Source organism: Sparus aurata, chromosome 16 (genome assembly GCF_900880675.1).
Source record: "Sparus aurata chromosome 16, fSpaAur1.1, whole genome shotgun sequence".
In the NCBI taxonomy this organism is placed as follows: Eukaryota; Metazoa; Chordata; class Actinopteri; order Spariformes; family Sparidae; genus Sparus; species Sparus aurata.
Genome location: NC_044202.1, coordinates 14047257 through 14061392, shown reverse-complemented (window position 1 = coordinate 14061392; position 14136 = coordinate 14047257). Strand labels below are relative to the sequence as shown.

The window sequence follows — 14136 nt, the reverse complement described above, 5'->3', positions numbered from 1 at the left end:
ATCATACTGGAGGGAAAAGTACAGTATGATTATCTTAATATTACATAATATGTGAGATTATGACAGATGATATTGAAAAAGCAATGCTTGCTCTGCGATGACAGTCGTTGTTTTTTCTTCAGACTGAGAAGCAACTCTCTTACCAACAGCTAGATGGTCATTTTCTTTGTTATTTCTGTGTATCCCGTCTACATATTCCACGATCACGTTGCTCAGATATATATGTATTGCATGACGATGTCACCACCTGTCTGAGTTGACTCCCCCCTCCTCTGTGTTGTTACCCCTCCTCCCCCGCTCCCGCACCCCTCCCTCTCCCCATCTTCTCCCCTGTCTGCAGCACGTTTCCTCCCGCACTTTAACCCTGACGCTTCAGCCCCTCTTGCAGGCCAGACCCCGTCTCCCGAGGACGACGGCATCATCAGAGACCTGCTTCCTGAGGACGCGGGCATAGATCACCAGACGGTTCACCAGCTGATCATGGTGCTCATGAAATTTATGGCCAAAGACCAGAGCAGCGCCGAGGCTGACATTGGCAGCGCCAAGGCTTTCAACACAGTGAAGCGTCACCTGTACGTGCTGCTGGGCTACGACCAGCAGGAGGGCTGCTTCATGATTGCACCTCAGAAGATGCGCACCTCCACCTGCTTCAACGCCTTCATCGCTGGCATTGCACAAGTGACTGACATACAATATATTCTCACCTTCTTGTCATTCCGTGCCTGATTAACTGGCGTGCATAGGAGCATGTTGTGAGGGTTATAGCAGTAAGACACAAATGCTAAATGGATTTAACTGTTGATTCTTACAGGTGATGGACTACAATATTGGTTTGGGAAAGCAGCTGCTCCCCCTGGTGGTCCAGGTGTTGAAGTACTGCACATGTCCCCAGCTGAGACATTACTTCCAACAGCCGCCTCGATGCTCTCTGTGGGCCCTTAGGCCACACATCAGACAGATGTGGCTCAGAGCCCTGCTAGTTATCCTCTATAAGGTACTCTTTGTATTAATATGTGTCCGTGGGCTATCATTGCTTGGATCATCACGCATTTACTCTCATAGTTCAGTGATTCCCAACGAAAGCAACTCAGCAGTTCAATTGAATGAAAATATTGAAACAGACACTATTGTATCCACATTTATATCAGGATTTTAATAGTTGATTAAGTATTTATTCAGCTACTTAACTGTTGATGAGCCTTGCTGTTACATATTTTCTTTACATCTTATGATATCTAGCATGCATCACAAAGAGAATGAAAGTTAGACAACATAGCCTATTATGTTTCTCCGATGCACCACAGTACCCGTACAGAGACATGGACGGCAGCAAAGTGGTCCTCCATCTGATCCACATCACCATCAACACACTGAACGCTCAGTATCACAGCTGTCGTCCCCACGCTACGGCTGGACCGCTCTACAGCGACAACTCCAACATGAGCCGCTACAGCGAGAAAGAAAAAGGTGAAGCAAAATCAATATGTTGTTTATGTCAACGTCAGAAAAACACCCAGTGTGCTGAACAGGTCACAGAATGTTAAAATACATACATAGGATGATTGATTGTGTGTGCTGGAACTTGGCAGCTGCCTTCTTGGTAGGGTGGTTTGAAAAACTAAAAACTAATTTGAATATTAAGGGAATATTTTTCTAGAAGGAGATCTTTTTTTCTAATAGGCACCATTCATGGCTTCAGATTAGGAATTCATTTTGAATAAAAACCTTTCCTATACCATGTAGATATAATGATAGGATGTGATGAAAATGACACTCTTCCCAGTGAATGAATCCGTTCGCCTCGTCAATGCGCCCCTGATGTTAATTTTTCTCCATTTTAGAAGAGGACAGTGTTTTCGATGAGTCAGACGTCCATGACACGCCGACTGGTGCTGCTAACAAGGAGTCACAGACCTTCTTTGCCCGCCTGAAGAGGATCGGTGGCAGCAAGTCTGTGAAGTACCAGCCGGTTGAGCTGAATGCCAAGAAAAGTAAGAAGCAGAGGCTTTCAGAGTAAAGTGTAGTATAACAGCACATCGATTGAATCTTTTTCAGTAGGACATATTTTGAAGATTGCGGGAGGCTGTCACTGGCATAAAGTCTAACTTTTCTTCTGTGTATCAGGTGAAATTGAGCTGTCAGAGTACCGTGAAGCCAGCGCCCTTCAGGACAGCATTCTGCACTGTGTGAGGGAGGAGAGCACCAGGAAGAAGCGGCTCCAGGCCATGCACAAGCAGAAGTCTCTGGACATTTCCAACACCGACTCCATCCTCTTCAATCTGGACGAACATCGACGTAAATCCTGCATCGATCGCTGTGACATGCAGGTGCCCCCCGTGGTCCTGCCCCCGTCCTCATCCACATCCCACAGCAGGCATCACGGCAAAGGATCATCCGATGGCTCTTCGGTTCGGGTGGAGGGCAGCGATGCAGTGGACCGGCGAGGCTCTCGAGGCGGTCAGTCCGACATCTCCAAGCCCATCATCCCAGAGGTTCGGCTCAGCTGCATGGAGACCTTTGAGGATAAGTTTGACCAAGGCTCACAAGGGGGATCGGCTCAGGGAAAGGATGACCAAGACCTCATCGACCTCTCCTCTGACTGCACCTCCATTCCAGAAAAACACTCACTGCTCTCCATGTCCGACAGCGACTCCTTGGTGTTTGAACCGTTGCCTCCCCTGAGGATCGTCGAGAGCGACGAGGAGTTTGACCTTAACACCCTCATTGCCTCCAAGTTCAACGAGAGCCCAAAGGTCTCTGCTTCGTCTGCCAGCAGCAACACTTTGCGACTGTCTCCCGTGGTTCAGGTGAGTGTGGAGGACTGTTCTAGTGACAAAAAGACCTCAGACCTTCTGGTGGAGAAGGGAAAATCAGAGGAGCTCTTTCAGGAAAAGAGGCCACACCGCGTGACTCCCAGCACCTCTCTAGAACTTCCAGACCGACCAGAAAATGTCTGCCATGAAAGCCCCATGACCTTGAAGCAGAAGAGAGACCTGCTGAGGAAGACCCCACATGTCCCTTACACTTCTCTAGACGACATTCCTGTAACCCCAGAGGCCGGGATGGGACTAGGGACCAGCCCCTCTGGTAGGACCATCTTTTTGGACATCCCAGAAGACGGAACAGAGCCACTTTCCTCACCAGAAATAAGCAAGAATAGCAACAGCAATGATGAAGAGGAGTATGGCGATGATGAAGAGGACGACGACATGGGTGATGAAGGGGACAGCGACCCCAAACCTGACAACGGGGACGACAACGACGAGGCAGAATTTAAAATCCAGATTGTCCCCAGACAACGGAAGCAGAGGAAGATAGCTGTGAGTGCCATCCAGAGGGAGTACCTGGACATCACGTTCAATATGTTCGACAAGCTGGGCGCTGAGCAGGCCGCAGAAACCGGTAAGAAGGAAGGCCGGATGAGGATAACTCCCACTTTACCACTGTCTTTCAAAATGATCCCAGATCTGTAAGATATGAGGTTTGTCAAACGCTGTTTAAAAAAAACATCCACAACAATCACTTTTTGTGCCGATGTGGTCAAAGTCTTGTCTAGTTAACCATTTAAACTACAAACTAATTCTATGCATTCAGTCAAACTTAACCATTTTTCACGCCACGAAAATTTGTTTTCCCATGGTCCAAGGCCTCCAGTGGTTTCTATATACATACAATATGAAAATCCATGAGCAGATTCTTTTTATTAAATCACTCACAGATTCAGTTCTGCAGACTCGTTCACAGTAACTGTTCCTTGATCCAGCGCTAAAGCCTACAGTGATATTGCATTAAGTTTTCACGAGTCATTTATACGTTGTTAAGCATTCAAAATTTCAAAGAAAATTGAAAAAATGCTCAACACAATTTCCCAGAGCCTGAAATCCACATCTTCAAATCGCTAATTTGGTTCGGTAAACATTCTGAAACCCAAAGACTCTTTATTTGCTATTGTAAATGAGAAAGGAAAGAAACTCATTCTGACATTTAAGAAGCTGGAACCTTTAACTACATTACCCCATAACAACAACGCAGCATTTACAGAAAATTAAAACAGGTCTGAATGATCACCGTGATGATTCGCACAACTCAAATTGAACCCAGTGGCAGCCTGGCATGGGAGGAAAAATGCACCTAAAAATCTAAAAGTGATAGTATGGTTGTTGTTGGACAGCAGAAAAGGTAAAGGATACATGGTTTGTTGTCAAATATTGCCGACATGTGTTCTACTTTAATATTGTACAACAGAAATGTACTCTGAAACATATGCAAATCTTTATCTGAACAACCACTCCAGCTGTGTGGCGTCCTGTGGTGTGTTTCTATGTATGTGTTCACTCTTCCTTTCCTTCCATAGTAAAACTTTAAAGGGTTTTTCAGCACACATCAGAGGCGGTGAACCTTAATAATTTGACTCAGTATAAAAGAAGCACGAGAGGTGGTGAAACCAAAACACTAAACTTCACAGAAGCAGTAAGAAAAATGTACACGATCTCCTCAAAAGTAGTGTGTAGCGCTACTGAGTGTTTTTTATCGCATGCCGTTTTAATCTTTTGGCATTCGACGGCACAATTCTGATGCCAATGCCCGATGCCCGTATTGCCTTGCAGATCACAAATCTCTGTCTACATTGGAAAAGCCACGAGAGTCGGCCTCAGCCCCAACGCTTGAAGCTGCTATGCCTGAAACAAGCCACCGCTCTTCAGTGTCAAGTAGGATCCAAATCTTGAAAAGGAATTTGACTGTTGTGTTATCATTATGAGGGCCTTAACTTACCACTTTTACCTGTACAGACATAAAAACCTGTGTGCTGTGCTAAAATCACATAATATTATTTGACATTTTTATTATAAAACCAGTAAAATCCCTGAGAGAATGACAAAAATGTAATGTTTTACATTTCTCTCTAAAGCATTCTTGGAAAGTAGTTTCTCAAAAGTACTGAGCTAAATACTTAATTTTAATAAAATTACATTGATCATCTCTTTTTCATGTGTGTCTTACCTATATCCATGTAACCACACACACACACACACATTCACACTTGGTGGTGGTATCGTTGAATCGGTCCGTGCTGGTGCTTCATCTCGTATGTTGTTTTTCTGTGTCCGACCTTTAGCTCAGTACCGTCAGGTGAAGCGAGGCTCTCTGGGAGCTCTGACCATGAGCCAGCTGATGAAGAGACAGCTGGAACATCAGTCGAGTGCGCCGCACAACATCAGCACCTGGGAGACGGGTCAGTCCCTTTAGATTTTCTGTCCTGAGGAGATTTATGTGGACATGTTGTGGTAACACATTTAAGAAAACAACATTGACAAATCCTATAGTATGTATCCTAAAGTATCCACATATAGTACTGTTTGTACAAGTGCCATAAACTGAAGCCTGGGTACACAGTCAAATAGGCTCAATATCTGTTTTGAGATTGTCAGATTGGTGCACTTAAAGTTCACCCCAAAATCAGAAATACATATTTTTCCCTTTTACCTGAGGTGCCATTTATCCATCTGAATTGTTTTGGTGTCGGTTGCCTAGTTTTGGAGATATCAGCAGCTCACACCAAACCAATCAAGATGGATAAATAGCACTACAGGCGCTCCAAAATGTTATTCCTCGCTGACCTCATTCAGCATCCACTATCTTACCAAAAGCCAACTGTTCTTTCAGGTCCTACAAAGACCAGTCTCCTCTCTGCACCGAGCACAGTCAGCATGTTTGTCCCTGCGCCGGAGGAGTTCATTGATGAGCAGCCGACCACAATGTCTGACAGGTGGATGAAACAATCAACAAGCTATTACCTGTCTTTTAACATGTCATCTCAATGCTCAATCAACCTGGTTAATATCTACGTGATGCCCCAGGTGTCGGGACTGTGCAGCCGTGCTGGAGGAATATGACGAGGAGACTCTCGGCCTTGCGGTGGTCGTCCTCTCCATGTTCATCCACCTCAGCCCTGATTTGGCAGCTCCGATGCTTCTCGACATCATGCAGTCTGTGGGCAGGTGCGGCCGCTCCGGCAATCTACATCCACACAGCACTTAAATGAAGTTTCATAACTCACCCTTAGAGCTCATGCATAATTCATCCCCCGAGTCCTAATCCACCGCTTTAACTTCTTTTCAGGTTGGCATCCAGTGCCAATTTTTCTGGACAGGCTGAGAGGTACGAGACATTAAAGCCGTCACGCTGGAGTGCTCGGATATTCAGTGTGCTTATAGATGAGTTTAATTATAGATGTGAAGTGTGACCGCCTGTCCAACACGGCCATTCTCCCTCTGATGTTTTGCAGTATGTTGATCCCAGGGAATGTAGCAGGTGTAGCCAAGCAGTTCCTCCGCTGTATGTTTCACCAGCTGGCCCCTAATGGCATCCTGCCTCAACTCTTCCAGAGTAACATCAAAGGTCTGCTCACACTACCGACAACTAAACTCAAAAAACATTAATATGTGCCTGCACCTTTTCTTTAGAGACTCACAGCTGCTTATTTTGTTGCACTGTTTTTGTTCTTTTCTGTTCTTGTTGCAAGTTTTTCACTTTGTCTTTTGATTGTAGGCTCCCAATTCAATTAAATTACAGATTTAAACCTTTTTTCTGGCTCTACCGTTGCTGGAATAGTCCTGATTTGTATAGATAATAAAGATAATAAATCATTGATTTTATGCCTAGACGGATTAAAAAAATATAGGCTATATGATGTCAAGTGTATAGAAACCCTTCGGGGCGAGTGAAGAAATGTTTTTTTTTTTATAGAAACCTGCAGAAGATGCATATTTTACAGCTCTTCTTGGCATATTCATTGTAAAGTATCCTCCTCGACTTAGTGTCAGTTGTTCTTTCAACTTTCTCTTGCAGATGGAAGTTTCCTGCGTACACTTGCATCTTCCCTGATTGATTTTAATGAATTGAGCTCTGTTGCTGCCCTCAACATGCTGCTGGAGGTGGGATTTCTTCTCTTATCTAACTGTGTTGAGTCTTTTAACCAGCAGGAGGAGCTCTTGTCAAAGCAAACACTTTTGTGTCTCCAGCTAACATCCACAGCATAAGCCCATCTAAAATAACAAATCATCGGGGGGCATCCGAGAAAACCTGCCTTACTCTGCACCACTGTACCAGTTTATTGATGCTGTTGAGCTAAATAATTGACACAGATAACGACTCGTTGGTGCGTGAGCTCATCTAAGCAATCATCTGTGCATTTGTGTCCTAAATTCCCCCGCACTCATCATGTGGAATGCGATTGATCAGGACTGAATGATCAGTTAAATGGAAATATCTTCGCTTATAGAATGTCATTATATAACCCTTTTATGGTTTTATGCCTCCGTGCCCTCCAGGGCCTGAACAACAAGAAGAGTCTGCCAGCAGGGGGCACGATGCTGCACTGCCTGGAAAACATAGCCACCTTCATGGAGGCTCTCCCCATGGACTCTCCTAGCAACCTGTGGACCACCATCTGCAACCAGTTCCAGACCTTCCTCGCAAAACTGCCCTCCGTGCTTCCTCTCAAGGTAGATATCGACCCTTCCGTTCACTTAGTCATGGTCTGATATGGTTTAATGTGATTATGGCTCGAGGAAAAAGCATCCAGCGGTGCCCTTGTCGGGTTCAATTCGACAGAGTCTTACAATTGTAATTGATTTGACTCTGATGCTTTTGACCTTGGAGGTCAGATTAGTGTGCAAAATTGTATCACTGTAGACAAATTTAAAACACCAGAGTCCAGGAATATGACAATGCACCACACATTCATTTTCTGCACTTTCAAAACCTGCTGACATTTAGGATTGTTCAACTTGTTTGTTCGCAATTTGTCCGCCTCATTAGTGCCCCATGGATTCCAGCTTGAGGATTATCATATGTCTGTTGAAAATCCCAACTACAAATGCAACCCGGGTAAGCCCAGAACAGAATTTTACACACTGATATGCCTAAATTCTGGCCTTTAGTAACGAACCCTTTCTCCTCGTCTTCCGTCCTACAGAGCCTCCTGGAGCCTTTCTCCAAGCTGCTGAGCTTTGTCATCCAGTATGGCATGTTCAGCCTCTCCTACCTCGTAGAACTGTGTGGACTGTGCTACAAAACCTTCAACAAGGTACTCATGAGTGTGTTTACATGACGTCTTTCTTGTACAGCTTGAATAAAACATGTTGACGGCCTTGGAAGAGTTAAATCTTTTTAAACTAATCTGCAGTGTTAAAAAGCTCCTGTTCGCAGGCCTCTCGCTCATCACTCTTTTGCTGCTACACCTACTTCCCCGACTCACCAGTCAGCCAGAAATGTGGCCATGTGTCACAGATGATTAAGTAGGCAATCAGCCAGTATTGATTAACATGATTAGTTGGTGTGCTAGGGCCAAGGATGTATGGTGTGTTTCTGAGTGGCTGTCTCAGACAGAGATGGAGCCAGGCCTGTCTGCACTGTTGGGCCAGATGGATCCTCAGTCCTCCACCACTGTCAACACGGCATGCTTTATGTCTCCTGCAGTATTGATTTTCCTCACCCGCTTTAATTCCTCGCCATATAATATCCGCTTTTCAAAAGCTGGAGTCACTGTGAGCAATTGCTTTTGGAACCTGTCTTGTGCAGTTGTTTTATGGAGAGGTGAGGTTTCTGGGAAGCGCGGGGAGGATTATTTATTTATTATTTTTTTTAAGTTATCTCTGGAGGACACAAAGTCAGGTTTTCCAAAGCTGCTAAAGTTTGCCACACCATGCACCAGTTATCATAGCCGCACAGCGCTACACGCCAAATGCCACTACTGGGCCCCGTAGCTTAAGAAGAGCCCATGATTTGCTATTTACCAAACGGCCATGCTCCATCAACTTTTAATTATGAGAGTGCCGCGGACAGGTATGCGCATTAACAAGCCGCCGCGCTAAGAAATGTCAGAGGCAGCTCTGCATTCTGTTAGAGCGGAGGTGCGTGTGCCTGCGCCTAACATAAGCAAACATGACTGCATAGAGGGAAGAGAGAGGCAAAGTGGAAGCCAGAAGATGACAGTGTGGTTTGTAAACAGGCAGCTGGGCTTTGTGTGGAAGGGATGAACAAAGAGAGCAGCCTGTCCTCAGGGAGGGAGAAGGCAGCCTGACAGCCTCATCTGAGCTGCCTGGGACTCTGGGAGGAGAGATCTGGACTGGCCTAAATCTACTCCTCAGCTCCACTATTCTCTGTCTATTCTCTGTCTCCCTGCCTCCCCTCCCTCCCATCTTGCTGCCTGTCCTTCCCCCTCTATTCAGACTACAGAGTTTATGCTCTCCTCGCAGCATGAGTAAGGGAGAGTGATAATAGAAAAAGGCAGTCTTGCTGCATCAGTACATTTACTCAACTCTCTTTTCTCCTCGCATCCAGGAGCGAGATAAGTTCTACATGTCCCGCATTGTGGTGTTAGAGCTTCTACAGGCTCTCAAGTTCAAGTCCCCTCTGCCTGACACAAACTTGTTACTGCTGGTCCAGGTAAAATGACCCGTCTTCCACGCACTTCACTTTGCAAGAAAATCACAGTGAGAACAAATTCTTAAAGATCCTGTCGAATTTCCCAGTTTGTTTGTGCAGATATCGGTACGCGGCTAGCAGAATCCACCATCATCCAAAAGCACATGATCGCAACACTGCCAGGGGTAAGACTTTAGTCGATGCGTGTACAGATCTTATTACAATCAGCCTCATAAAACAGCAGGAAACAGAGATAGTCCCCACTGTGATTCCTCCTAAAGGATAAACTGGTTTGTGTTCCCGACAGTGCACCACAGCAGCCATGGAATGCATGAGACAGTACATAAGTGAACTCTTGGACTTCATTGCAGATATGCACACGCTAACCAAACTTAAAGTAAGTCTTCATTCGAGTGCCACAACTTGCTGAGTATCTTATCATATGCAGAGTTTTGTCTTTCCATATTTTGCCTTTTGTTCAGCCTTATCTTTTCCTCCCTCCAAATCTGTGATCCAGAGCCATATGAAGGCTTGCTGTCAGCCGCTGCATGAGGACACTTTCGGGGGGAACCTGAAAGTGGGCTTGGCACAAGTCGCCGCCATGGAGATCAGCAAAGGCAATCATCGTGATAACAAAGCTGTTGTCCGTTATCTTCCCTGGCTCTATCATCCGCCATCCACCATGCAACAGGGGTAAGAATAGAGGATGACTGAATTTTATTTTGGGTGATATTTTAAGACCAAACTGACCATTAGTGAGACTGATCAACTATTTTTCTTTGCAGGCCAAAGGAATTCATTGAGTGTGTGTCCCACATTCGTCAGCTGTCATGGCTACTTCTGGGCTCCCTCACACACTGTGCCCTGCACCAGGGCTCCACCTCCTGCATGCCCATCCCTCTGGACGCCGGCTCCCACATCGCAGATCACCTTATAGTCATCCTCATTGGTTTCCCGGAACAGTCGAAGGTCTGGCAAAAAAATCCCTTTAAATTCCCTTCCCCCAGGTCTTGTTAGTCTGATCTATAACCACCTCACCGGCCTTTTCTGTTTTGGTCTCCATCTCTGTCCCAGACGTCGGTGCTGCACATGTGCTCTCTGTTCCACGCCTTCATGTTCGCCCAGCTGTGGACCATCTACTGCGAGCAGGCGGCCGCTGCTCCGTCCCTGGTGAACCAGAACCAGACGGAGTTTTCCTCCAGCGCCATCCTCACCGGCCTAGAGTTCTGGAGTCGGGTTACACCTAGCATCCTGCAGCTCATGGCCCACAATAAAGTGGTGAGTGCTCTGCCTTATACGTTTTCCTTGGGGAGCAATTGAAGCTAGCTAGGGTGGGGATACAGGGTTAGAAATGTGTGGTGCTTGTTCATACATGAAATATGAGGTGAGGAGTTTAGTTTCAATGTTTTCAATGCAGCAACTGTTACTATGTTTCTAGAATATAACATTTGTGATTGATATGTTTTTCTCAGATGGTAGAGATGGTGTGTCTTCATGTCATTAGCTTGATGGAAGCCCTGCAAGAGTGCAACTCAACCATTTTTGTCAAGGTTTGCTGTAACTCTATTATTTCGTTTTACAAGGTTATATAGAGTATAATCTCCTTAACATGTAGTCAATTACTTATCTGTCTTCATTCTTTATTATAGCTAATTCCAATGTGGCTGCCCATGATTCAGTCAAACCTTAAAGTAAGGCATTTGAAATAAACTTTGTGCCATTATTGAAACAGATTGCTAACATAATGCAGTAGATATTGACACATACTAAAATGTTATCATCTTCCCTTCCTTCCTTCATCAGCATCTCTCTGCGGGGCTGCAGTTGCGTCTCCAGGCCATCCAGAACCGGGTGAACCACCAGTGTCTGCAGGGCCAGACATCCGGAGCTCCTCCGTTCGCTCTGCGCAAATGGCTGCAATGCACCCAGTTCAAGATGGCTCAGGTGGAGATCCAGTCATCGGAGGCTGCCTCACAGTTCTACCCCATGTGACCTGCTCTGCGGTCACCTCTGGTCCAATCTGGGTCCTAAGACCTGCATGCATCCTCTCTGACCAAAAAAAGGACTCCCATGTGAAATGATGCTGTGTGGGACTAAATAATTGTCAGCACCTTTAGTATAATACCTGTATATGTACAGTAAATCTATGCTATTTTAAAGTTCTAGTACTGGAGCTGATAATTATGGGTTTGGCTGGATGTGTGGGATAATTGTATCCGGTGCCTAACTGTTGTATTCAACAGATTTGAAGAGTCAGTAGATGACTAAGACGGTTTCTATAGACCCGTGTTAGTAATAGTGAGGGTCTGAAAGAAAAAGCTTGTTGAATCTTAGACATGCTCACTCCGTCACATTCATACACTTTTTAAGTTGCTTGGTTGCAAGCTGGATAATAAAGTACGAGTTTTTCTAAACCTTGAGACACTTTGTCATTTCACATGAATTGCCAATTGCAACGCCTCCGAAAAATTCAAATGTGACATTTACTGCCCTTTGATGTCCTGACTGATGCGGAAAATGTCCAGTTTACCATAATGCAGATGGCAGGGCGATAAGAATCAGCTCTGTTGTTTACTCCTCCGGACGAGAAACTGAACCTCAGGTGTCTCCGGGAATAATGGCATGACATGCATTACTCAGCTCCCATCTGAGATCCTTGTCAGACTGTCAGTCATGCTGCCTCTCGCCATCAGAGCTTCGATCGATCAGAGGGCCAATCTGAGTTGCAGCAGCGGCTTTGTAACTCGATAAGGTGGAGCCAGACACTGGAGGTAAACAAGACTATATCGGCTATGCCCCCCTCCTCGCCCCAAAGTGGAAAGCCCCCACCTTCTTACTCCTCCATCCCCCTTTTCATTGGCAGCAGCGAAACAGATTGGACCACGCATATACCAAGCAAACACAATTACCTTTGGCCTAATGTGGTTTGTTGTGATTAAGCATTGTTGTGAGGTCTAACCGCATTACCACGAAGCTCTTGTCTGAGAATAACAGATGACATGACAGCAGGGCTAGAAAGCCGAACAGCGCATTAATCTTTGTTTTGATCTTGGCTGCTGCAAGGATTTCATTATCAGGCTTTAGGATGAATAAGATCTGAAGATATAAATGTATTCAGAGTTCAAAGTTATTGGGCAAAAATATCCCAAATCTATTTGAATACATTTCTTTAAAAAAATTAGCTTTTCAGTCACTGCATGTATAAGAGCACCCATGTTGAGAGGTGTGTGCCAAATGACTCAGTAGTATAATGATACCACACAATGTGACTAATATACACACACATACTGAGACACACACACACACACACACACTCCCCGGTGACCCTAAGCTAGCTGAATCAGGCTGCAGTGCCCCTTCTCATCAACCTCTAGTCTTGGCTCATCAAAGAGCGCCTCTCCTGCTGTGTGCTTCTGTGTGTGTGAGTGTGTATTAAAGTGATGACAGATGCAGGTGTTTATGTGCATGTGTCCCAGCATGTGCATAGGTGTGTGTGTGTGTTTAATCAAGTCCCCCTTGCTCTGGGGTTGCATCTGTCAGCCACTGCCACCGTTGTGATCGTTTGAACTCGCAGCCCTTTTCCGAAAGAACCTCTCTCATTAGCAGCAGCTTATGTAATCAGTGTCCCACAGGTATCCAGCACTTTCCCCGCCCCTGCCTGCCTGCCTGCTGCCTCCTGGAGGACCATATGGGAACGCTGACCTGATGAGCAGGCAGCTGGAGGTACTGAGGGTAATTAACGCTGACCAAAGTCCTCTCAGGCGGAGAGGGTGTGAGTGGGTCCTCAAAGATTGTGAAGGTCAGCTTTGAAAGGACTGCGCAAGCTCTCAAACAAACACACATTGTACTCATGCACCAGGTGTGCACATCGGGGACATTTCTTGATTAAAGAGCAGGTTGAGCGAAGGCTGCAGCACATCAAAATATCCAGTCGTTTTTTTGTGCGGAAACAATTTCAAGAGCACCAAATTTCAACGAATCTGTGTCCCAGTGTCCATTTGCTCCATGGAACTACCTTCTGAGAGCCTCCAAAAGCTTGTTGAGACAGTGACAGTCCCTGGTCCCCCTGCCTAGTGCTGTCACATTGCTTTTATTACAATGAAATCCACAGCGCCCTGGCTGGACAATGCATGAATGTTTAAATTGCTCAGAGTGTCCATTGGCATTACCATCAAGTGGCACATCTAAAGCAGGGAAGGCAAAGTGCTCTGTGGTCCCTCATTCACATTGTAATTCATTGACATTCCTCTTCAGTGCACCTCTGCATCAGCCTGTGTAGTACAGGTCTGCTCGCCTTTTTTTTTCACATCATTAACTACAGCTGATGTGCAAAATAAAATAGAAATGACTGGTCTAATGTAAGAACTAAGCGTCGGTACCTCCTTATAGCTCCCTTTAAAATGTGGCTACAGCAACTTCTTGCTTTGGCTGCGCACACATCCATGATTTTCTGTTGTCACATTATTATGGATTGGGCCCACAGCTAGCACAATATGCAACCTATAAGTTTTAACGCTTGCGTCATTAAGCCCCATGGAGTGGAATATGCCTGATGATCGCAGTTCATTAAAGATGCACTGTGTGAGACAGACTGAGAACATGTCCTCCACTGCGGGGGGCCCAGGAGACACAGCCAGCACAGCTCTGCCCAAGACAACACAGCACAGTGCAGACAGAACAGGATGGGCACAGGCTAAATATAACAGT

At 45.6% G+C, this 14136-nt stretch overlaps 1 protein-coding gene across 6 annotated transcripts in view; it reads left to right on the top strand.

Moving 5' to 3' along the window:
* Window positions 1-11849, top strand: part of unc79 (unc-79 homolog, NALCN channel complex subunit) — a 32566-nt gene extending 20717 nt beyond the window's left edge. For 4 of the 6 annotated variants that reach the window (XM_030391480.1, XM_030391477.1, XM_030391476.1 and 1 more), the window contains 24 exons: window positions 341-678; window positions 812-994; window positions 1305-1467; window positions 1842-1991; window positions 2125-3402; window positions 4608-4709; window positions 5117-5233; window positions 5665-5767; window positions 5859-5999; window positions 6121-6159; window positions 6287-6399; window positions 6850-6935; window positions 7332-7505; window positions 7822-7890; window positions 7979-8089; window positions 9346-9450; window positions 9537-9614; window positions 9737-9826; window positions 9947-10122; window positions 10215-10398; window positions 10504-10707; window positions 10902-10979; window positions 11079-11120; window positions 11233-11849. In XM_030391480.1, the coding sequence (XP_030247340.1) occupies window positions 341-678; window positions 812-994; window positions 1305-1467; window positions 1842-1991; window positions 2125-3402; window positions 4608-4709; window positions 5117-5233; window positions 5665-5767; window positions 5859-5999; window positions 6121-6159; window positions 6287-6399; window positions 6850-6935; window positions 7332-7505; window positions 7822-7890; window positions 7979-8089; window positions 9346-9450; window positions 9537-9614; window positions 9737-9826; window positions 9947-10122; window positions 10215-10398; window positions 10504-10707; window positions 10902-10979; window positions 11079-11120; window positions 11233-11421 (4313 nt within the window). In that variant the 3' untranslated portion in view covers window positions 11422-11849. The remainder of the gene's footprint in view (window positions 1-340; window positions 679-811; window positions 995-1304; window positions 1468-1841; window positions 1992-2124; window positions 3403-4607; window positions 4710-5116; window positions 5234-5664; window positions 5768-5858; window positions 6000-6120; window positions 6160-6286; window positions 6400-6849; window positions 6936-7331; window positions 7506-7821; window positions 7891-7978; window positions 8090-9345; window positions 9451-9536; window positions 9615-9736; window positions 9827-9946; window positions 10123-10214; window positions 10399-10503; window positions 10708-10901; window positions 10980-11078; window positions 11121-11232) is intronic. The other 2 variants (XM_030391479.1, XM_030391478.1) reach the window with 2 other exon arrangements.
* The last annotated feature ends 2287 nt before the right edge of the window (window positions 11850-14136 follow it).